Raw genomic sequence first — 9,293 nt, forward strand, 5'->3', positions numbered from 1 at the left:
GAAAAAATACATATTAAAAAACACTTAGAGCACAGGCCTGGCTGCAGGCAGGATGATGGTGGGGATGGTGAAGCAGGGGCTCTGTGACTTGAGGAGTCACTTCTATACACTGGCCTCAATTTCCTCATCTGCAAAAGGAGTGGGTTCCATAGGATCACCCATAATTCTATCTGGAGCCATTTCTTCAGCACAGGGGGCATTCAGGGAAGGGCAAGGTCTGGCCCTCACCCTCCAGAAGGAAAGGGGACAGGCACACATAGATGACTCTGACAGAAGATGTGGTCCCCCAGTGGGTGCTAAGTTCCTGAGCCCGAGCTCCTGGTGAACTTGGTGAGGAGGCAGTGCTTGAACTGGGCTTTGAAGGACCAGTAGACAGACACTGTGGCTTCCTTTGCTGAAAAACTCTTTGTCCTCAGGATAAAGACCACAGCCTCTAGGTGAGTACGCAGGTCCCTCACTCCCTGGCCTCAGCATCCTCCTGCTGCTTCTTCACCATTTGTGCATGTACTGTGATCCTTCCAGTTCCTGAGACCTGTATCCTGTCCCTGCCTCCCTCCCTTCTTTGCACCTACCAGTTCTTTTGGCCTGGAACACCTTCCTAGAAGATAGTGGAGGGGACAAGCAAGACACTAGGGTCATACTGGGGGTTCACATCTTAGCTTGCCCTGGATGGCTGGTGGATCCTTGCTATGTTACTCAGCCCCTTGGTGAACCAGTGTCCTTACGTGCAAAATGGGGATACAAGATGACAATAGCGCTTACCTCAAAGGATGCCTGTATGGATTAAATGAAGTAACACATGCAAAGTGCTCGCTGGCCAGGCCCACGGTCGTTGCATAACTACAGTTGTGACGAGCACTTTATGTCTGACCTATTCGTACCTTCTTGCATTTCAGGTCCTAGCTTAGTCATCACATCCTCATCACCTGTTCTGGCTCAGAGGGCAGCGTGTGCTCCTTAAAATACACGGTTTCCCCTCTCCTCCACAGTGTCAGCCCACCAGACGGCAAACTCCAGTAGGCCAAGACTCAGCCAATTGTGTTGGCTGCAGGAAAGAACACATGATAGGCACTCAGTAAAAACTGAATGAATGACACAGGAATAAGGTCCATTGATCCGAGGGTGCCGCAAGGGGGATCAGCCCAGGAGACTGAACGGGCATGTGGACTACGACTCTGCGGACGGCAGAGCGAGTATGGGCGTCCAAGATGTCCAGGGCCCCTTCCCACCTGGGGACCGAAGGCGTAGCGCGGTGGGAGAAGATGGCACTTAACTTCGGCCGGGTCTGGGCCCTGGGGAGAAAATGCAGTCTGACGGGTCAGACAAGCGCTCTCGGCCCCGCCCCAGCCCCGGCCCGGCCCCTCCCCGGCCAGGGCCCCGCCCCCAGACCCGCCCCCTCCAGCTCCCGCGACTGCTGCAGCCAGTGGCCCAGGCGGTCCCGCGTCGCCCCCGCACAGGACAGGCCCCTCACGTTTATTCGGCCCGGAGGAGCGCCGGGATCCAGCCTGCTAGTGGCCACCGCTGAGGGATGCTGCGCTCCACGTCCACGGTCACCCTGCTTTCGGGTGGCGGCTCCCGGACGCCCGGGGCGCCCAGCCGGAGGGTGAGTAGCTGGAGGGGGAGCCGCCGCCTTGTTGGAGTCGTTCTCCCCTCCGGTGGGCCCCCTCTGTCGAAGTCTAAGGACGGGGACTCGCGGGAGCCAGCCACTTTCTGGCTGTGACCCTTCCTCTCTAAGTCACAGGGGCGCCCCACTGGCTGGAAGGAGAGGGCTTAGGGGATTTTATGGAATTCCCAGAAATTTCCTCTCCTTCCTGCCTTCTCTATCAAGCCAAGTTTATTGGTGGCACCAGTTTAAAAAGCAAGGAAGACATTTCTGCCGTGTCCTTACCTTGAGACCCCAAAGTAATGGATGTATTTAAAACCCAAACTTTCCTTCGGGGTCACTTGTTTGAACTGATCATAGAATAACACTGATTCTGTAGTAGGTTTAGCTAAGGTGGGGCACCACTTTGCAAGCTAGGGGTCAGCTGGCGGTCCAGGAGCCCAGTTCTGTAGGACTCTGGCTTATGCAAACCACTCACTTTCTGTTTTCTGATTTAAATACTAGCACAGTGGTAGCCCTGAGACTCCGGGCACCATTTCCAGGGAAGGTCGCCCTTGGGGAGCAGGGTTTTTCTGCATTCGCAGTTGCATCTTTTCTCACCTCTCCAGATGTTCTGTGAAGGGAATGCTAGGCGTCCGCAGGTTGTGCCTTTCACACTCCGTGTTTCTTCCAGGATCAGGCTTAAGAGACACAGCTGAGGACTTGGTGTATGGCTTTTAAATTCTTCCACTTATCATGATGTTCAATACTTATTATTTGGTACTGTGATTGAGACTTTGGTGATCACGTTTCCCCACGCTTAGCTAAACAGGTGGTTAAGTCCAAATCAAAACCTTTTGGTACTCCCATCTGTTTGCTGGTCTTGGATATACTTATTTGCTTTTATATTCCTCAAGCAAGTGATGGGGGCCACCTCATAAGCTGTCTTTCTTTAGCTCTAGAAACAGGGGTGTCCAACCTGCAGCCTATGGGCCCATGTGAATTATTTGAGGCCTGTTTTGCTTATCAAATGGTGTCAGATATCATGAAAATTATGCAAGGAGTTTTTTTGCTCATTAGTTTTTTAGTGTTTGTGTTTTAAATTCATAGCCCAAGACAACTTTTTCAGTGTGTGGCAGAAAAAAAAAAAAAGGTGGGATATCCCTGCATCTAGAAAGGTGTTGTGTTACTCTTAGGTATGGGCCAAGTGATGGGTTCTGGAGGTAGTGTGTGTGCACATACACACTAGACACTTAAGGGAGATGGAACTCCAGTGGTCCAATCACTAACTTCATAGAGTAAGATCCACATTAGGTCCAACTGGGTTTCCAGGCATAGTCCCAGCCTTACTCCATGAAGGGATTTGCATTTTTCTATACAAATCTGCCTCCATTGCAACACAATTGCCATTGAGAAAGAATGAAATTACTGAAAAGCTAGCCCTGAGCCCAGATAGGGTCACAAATGTGATCTGATTACTTGCATTGCACAAAATTCTGTAAGTTCCCCTCCAGAGGTGGGGACTGTTTGGGGTGGCTAACATAATATTATGGGTGGGTTTAAATGTGACTACTATATACCAGATAACATTTAGGAAGATTTTTCTAATAAAATATTTACTTTGGAGTATTTATTTTAATTATGAGTGCTTTGGTGTCTGGCACACAGTGACACACTATTGACATACTTTGCCTTTATTTATTTTTTGAGATCCTATCTCACTCTGTCACTCTGGGTAGAGTGCTGTGACATCACCATAGCTCACAGCAACCTCAAGCTCCTGGGCTCAAGTGATCCTCTTGCCTCAGCCTCCCTATTAGCTGGCATTATAGGTGCCCCCAACCATATCCAGCTAGTTTTTCTGTTTTTAGTAGAGTCTGGGTTTCTATCTTGCTCAGGCTGGTCTTGAACTCCTGAGCTCCAGCAATCCACCCGGCTCAGCCTCTAGAGTGCTAGGATTACAGGTGTGAGCCACCGTGCAAAGCCAGGCTTTGCTTTTTGAATAAGATGGCAGAACTACTTTGGACTGGAGGACTCTGGGCTCTGAATCAGACTGTGCCGGGCTGTCCACTTTTTCTTGTAAGAAGATATCTAAAGGTTCTAGTGTTCTCTCTATCCTTACAGTTTCCAACTCTGCTCATGATCTGTAGATGTCACAGTTACTTACTATCTGTGTAGGGGGAGGCATGATGGGAAGCTGTGATCCATTGGTTAATTGGTTTATTAAACATTCACAGATCTCGTTCTGTGAGGCAGGGCTGGGTATGGGAGTCCACTCTGCTTGTGGAGGCAGACATTGTCCCAAACTATCATCATACAAAGTGATAATGGTTATGGTGGCCTGCAGGGTTTATAGCTATCACTGCAGGTGATGTTTGAGTTTAATCTTGTGGGGTAAGTAGAATTTGTAGGGGAATTGACATTATTGGTATTAAAAGGAGGAAATATTCATATGGAGTACTTAGCATATACAGTCATGTGCCCCATAATGACGTTTTGGTCTAAAATAGATGGCATATATGATGGCGGTCAGAGCAATAGGCTATCCTGTATGGTCTGGCTGTACTGTCTAGGTTTGTGTAAGTGTGCTCTATGATGTGTGGTCCTTGACAAAATCGCCTAACGATGTGTTTCTCAGAATGTAACCCTATTGTTAAGCGGCACGTGATTCCTGTATAATGATGGCATATTGGACCTGCTTTGGGACCAAAACGTTTATGTTTTAGCAAAACAAGAACAGGATGTCTTGAAAATAAAATTGTAGACCAAACAAACAATCATTAAAAGTGTTCCTGAAGTTTAAAGTTTTTCAATAAATACTACTGTTCTATCATTCCTCTCTGATGACAGACAAGTGATGGTTTTGGATAGTAACACGTTAGCCATGAAAAGTGTATTTCTGTTTCATGCGGAGAGCTTAGGGACGGCAGGGGAGACCAGGCTATGTGGCTCCAGACACTGAAGCCAACCAAAAATGGTGGTGACAGCTGACGGTGAGCAGGGCCCTCTCTGAGTCAGCTGCCAAGGGCAATGTGGTCAACCCAACGGTCCCCAGTTATCCTTTAGTTCAAGGCTGCCACCTGTAATTTGTATTTCCTTCTTATCTGAAATGATCTCTCAAGGAAAGAAAAAAAAAGCAGGTGCAGAGAGTAGTTTCTGTCAGCTGATAAACAAAGCCCTGAGAGGCATTTATGGATATCAACCAACAGGAGTTGTGAAATTGAAAAAAAAAAAATCTGCTTTCAAACCAGTTATGTACTCACTAAAAATAGTTTTATCTATGGCAACAGCAGGAAGATAAATTGGCTGGAGAATAACCACAGCCAGAATGATGACCTTAGGGAGTGGGGGGAGACCTTTTTCTAAAGCATTGACATTGTTTCAAGCTTTTGCCAGGAATTTCACAAATGCCAGTTAATCCGCTGAAGGAGCCTTTGAAATGAAAGGTCAGTTGTGTGGCCAGGTTGTGTCCTTGAGAGCTGTTAGGTGAAAGTGGTGAGGGAGGTGTGAGACCACAGACCTGTTGTGCTTTCTTGATAAGAAGAGACTATCGCCTGGTGTTGCTGGTATCAGGGCCCCTCAGTGGCACATAAAACAAAACAAAACAAAACCCAACAAGGTGTGGGATAGGATTATCTCCTAGCCTGTCCTTGCTGGTATTTCCTTCTATTCATATTTGGCAAAGGCTTTCCCTATTAGAAACTGTCCCATTTCTGTCTGATTGACTTGAAGCAATCCTCCTTAGCTGGCCTGTGGATGGGTCTGACAGGTTTTTGCTCCACTTCCCTCTCCCAGTAGACAGAAACATCTGTGCACATAAGCTCTCTATCATCCTCTAGGCTCTGAGGAGGGGACACAGGATGTTGAGGGACCTTGGTGTCTGGTGGAAGGAAGCTGGCTGCAGCTTCCACTGGGGGAGGGGAAATAGGTCCCACTGCACCCAGAAAACAGACTGGCTGCTCACCGGGATCCTCCTGAGCTAGCCCCCGGCAGGCCAAGCAGTGAGGTTTTGGAACCATGGCATCCTCAAGGCTTATACAAAAGTCTCTGACAGTAAAACATGGCAGTTGTAGGCTCAGAAAAAAATTGTCCCAAGCTCTATGCTTTTGTTTTTATATCTGGCCATGTCCCATGTAGGATGAACTGACCAGAGTTCAGGGGACTCTTAAGGAAATTTTATTTTCCCAAGATATTAAAGGAGACCCCCTAGGGGTTCGACCGAGGGCATGGAATGTGATATTGACCCATAATGTGTCTCCAGGGCCCTGGGTCGCTGTTGTAGTTTATCTGCGCTGTGCACCCACATCAGAACGAGAGACATGGGGTTGGTGCCACCACCATGCTCTAGTCACTGGGGAAACTCTTCCAAGTCAGTGAGCCTCGGAAGCTGTTGTCTAATTGAGTTCTAGGCCAGTGCATCCTAAGACAGCTTGCTTGAGGAGTTTAGGGCCTCTCCCTCCCCAGTCCTGGCAGGATAGGTGCTTAGGCAGAGGCAGGTCACCAAGGTCCTAAAGGAGCTACGTTAATATCCAAATGGCAGATAGCAAAACAGGAAGAGAAGCCTTGGGACGAAGCCAGCCCATTACCTCTGACCCACCTGGGCAGGAAACAGGTGACAAGTGCACGGGACTCCTGGCCCAAGTGGAGAGTTTGACAGTTCTGGGAAGTCCTCCAAATATTCCAGTTGCCTCATCCTGCCACACAGTTGGAGCCTCATTCTTTTGCTTAAGTCAGTGGTTCTCAACCCTGGGTTCACATAGAGTCCTTGGGTGCCCAGGCCTGAGCCCAGACCAATGAAAGGAGAACCTCTGAAAGTAGAGAGTAGTGTGAATATTTTTTACGAAGCTTCCCAGGTGATTCTAATGCATAGACAATGATAAGAATACTTCTTTAAGCATCACTCCTTCCTAACAGCTTTCTTGTAAAGGCAGACACTCCTGGGACAGGGTCTGGAAAGCTCCCTTGGGTCCTGTGGGATGGAGGGCAAGGTGGCAGTGAGGGCAGGGCTGGGGAGTCTTAACACTCAGGGTCACACTAGTATTGTGTGTCTTCATCCACCTGTGTTTTCTCTCTGGATCTTGGCATTTCAGTTACATTGTGTGCCTGGTACAGAAATGAGCCAGAGAGAGCCGGAAAGAGAAGTTGCCTTCTTCTTATTCGTGAATTTTGTCTAAAGACAGGAGAGAGGGGCTTTATACCACCTGGAAAAAGTGGCCAAGTATGACGATGGGGGCAGCCAGCTGCTGCCCCTGGGCCAGATCTTGACCTTGGCCTGTTTTGTATGCCTTTGAGCTAAGAATGGTTTTTACAGCTGCCTGCAAAACCTAAATATTTACTGTCTGGCTCTTTACAGAAAAAGTTTGGCCTGTCCTGATGTAGATAATTGGGCTGCAATTTCAGGGCTAAGCAGAATGAAGAGGCCTAATCTAGATGGAGCATGCTCCATGCTGCAGATCCCAGAGATCCTGCACTTCTGCTGAGCTGCGTGTGGGGTCTGTTCCCTCTGTCATGCCTTCAGGGGCCACACTTTCTGTGCTTTGGAGGCATCGGACAGGCATCAACAAAGTGGACAAAGCAAGCGAGAAATATAGATTCTTTTGGCTAATTTCCTTAGGGAAATCTGATTAGCAAAATGATTAGCAAACCCTGCTATATCCCTGGGCTGTCTTCAACGCCCCTGTTTATTTAGATGGTTGTTTCCCCCACCCCGGGCAAGCCCCTGTGCTAGAAACTGAGAACCTAAGGTGCTGGATCTCCAGAGCACCTGGTGGGTGAGAGACCCAGGCCTACTGCCTCCACAGATGAGTCAGAAATAGAACCCCAGAGGACCTGCTTTGCTTCCCAGGTGCCCTGAGTTGCAAACAAGGGCTTGGTTGTGCCTTTTCTTATGGAGGAAGCCTGAATACTGCCCACCTCCCCTTGCCATGGGGGGATGGTTTGTAGAAAGTAGAAGGCTCCCTAGGGAGTTTCAGGTATATTTTCCTTATTTTGTTTCAGTTCAGCCAAAAAACCACCCGAATATTATTGAGCAAATGCCCAGTAAATGTTGATACCACGCTAAGCTCCGTAAGGGCCATATAAGCCATTGCAGTACAAAGCTTGCTTATTCTCTCCCTGGGGCTTCCCTTCCATCCATTCTGTGGTGCATGGAACATAAGAGTGCTTAATAACTGATATCAGCCGAGTCATTGAAATGAACTCAGATTTGAATGTCTGTCTCTTCCTCCCGAGGTTTGAATGGCTCCTCTTGTCTTCTTCCCCATCAGGCATTTGTAGATTCTTAGAGTCTCCTGCTCCGGCATAGGCCTTTGAAATAATCTCATGACCCACCAAACTCCTTATGCAAAAGGGAAGGTGAAGCCTGGAGGCTGAGTGATTGCAATACCCTTTTCCAAAAGAATAACTGTTACTAACATTGTGCATTAGGGAGATACCCCTGAAAAGGTAAAAGGCCTCAGGCATCTACAAAAGACCACCCCTTCTGACCCTGCCTAGGAAATTCTTTGCTGGCCTCCCCCAAACAGGGGCGTGGGGCTTGTAACTTTATGCCTGCAGGTGAAGTCTACCTTCTAAAACTAAAGTCTGTCCACACTGGTCAAGTTGATTACAAGCTTATCTTCTCACATGTAGAACATGGACAAGACCAGAGCAGTCGTTCCTCCACCTGCTCAGGTACATCTGCGTAAATCATTCTTCCTTTACTCCCCGTTTCTCTTCAAACCTTCACTGTGTCTTATGTAAAATGTAGATTTCCAGGTACTTACTAGAGTCTCACAAGAATGTAACCACTTCACCTCACCACCTACCTGCCCCTCCTCCCTATGGGTCTTTCCACCCTTTAAGGAAATACATAAATACTATACCTCCTGAAAACCTCTTCAGGAAAACAGCCACAGTCTCAACTATGACTTGTGTTTTCCCTGGATGTGTCCTAAAGGTGGCTTAATCAACCTCAAGTGATTGCGATCCTCGCCTTAGTCACTTATTTCGGTTGGCATGCCCACTTATTCTCGGAACATGCCAGTATCTGACCAGCCTGCAATGCCTTGTCTGATAGCTGTCTGTTGTTATGGTGGTGGATTCTCCTAACCTCACTGACCTAAGAAGTCCTTCCTGCCCTATACCCAGCTCAAATATCATCTCTAGGAGTCATCCCACTGAGTCCCACTTTCAATTAAGATTAGTGTTCTCCTTCCTCTATATCCACAGGGTGTCCATAAAGTTTGTGTGTAATTTACTCTGTTAAACTATTTTAAATTGCACACGAACTTTATGTCCCTGTCTATATACCCAGGATAATAAAGAACACTTACAAAGGGCTTAATATGTGACAGAAACTGTTCTAAGCCCTTTACATATATTAGCTATTTTAATATATAGATAATAATAAAGATGGAGGGACTATCTTTTTTTGGGTAACAATCTTAAGAGGACCATCTTGTTTTGGGTAACAATCTTAAGAGGGTATAGCATCATTAGCTCTGTTTCACAATTAAGATAACTAAAGCACTAAAGATCAAGTAGATTTCTAAAGATTTTATAGCCAGTAAGTGTCAGAACCAATATCGGAACCTAGGAAGTGCAGCTCCACTGTGCTTTAGCCACTAAGCTACCCCGACTCTCAGTACCTTGTATTGGTTATACCAAATGTTCTTGATTGTCTTGTTTGGGTGTATTTCTAGATTATGAGCTCCTGGGGACACAGCTGTTT

At 47.3% G+C, this 9,293-nt stretch overlaps 1 protein-coding gene across 1 annotated transcript in view; it reads left to right on the forward strand.

The window, feature by feature from the left end:
- Nucleotides 1-1,411: 1,411 nt before the first annotated feature.
- MYZAP (myocardial zonula adherens protein) overlaps nt 1,412-9,293 on the forward strand; it is a 96,846-nt gene continuing 88,964 nt past the window's right edge. Inside the window, exon 1 of the mRNA XM_012801794.2 lies at nt 1,412-1,603. Within this exon, the coding sequence (XP_012657248.1) occupies nt 1,529-1,603 (75 nt within the window). The 5' untranslated portion in view covers nt 1,412-1,528. The remainder of the gene's footprint in view (nt 1,604-9,293) is intronic.

This window comes from Otolemur garnettii, unplaced genomic scaffold, assembly GCF_000181295.1.
Source record: "Otolemur garnettii isolate 467f Iridium unplaced genomic scaffold, OtoGar3 scaffold00011, whole genome shotgun sequence".
In the NCBI taxonomy this organism is placed as follows: domain Eukaryota; kingdom Metazoa; phylum Chordata; class Mammalia; order Primates; family Galagidae; genus Otolemur; species Otolemur garnettii.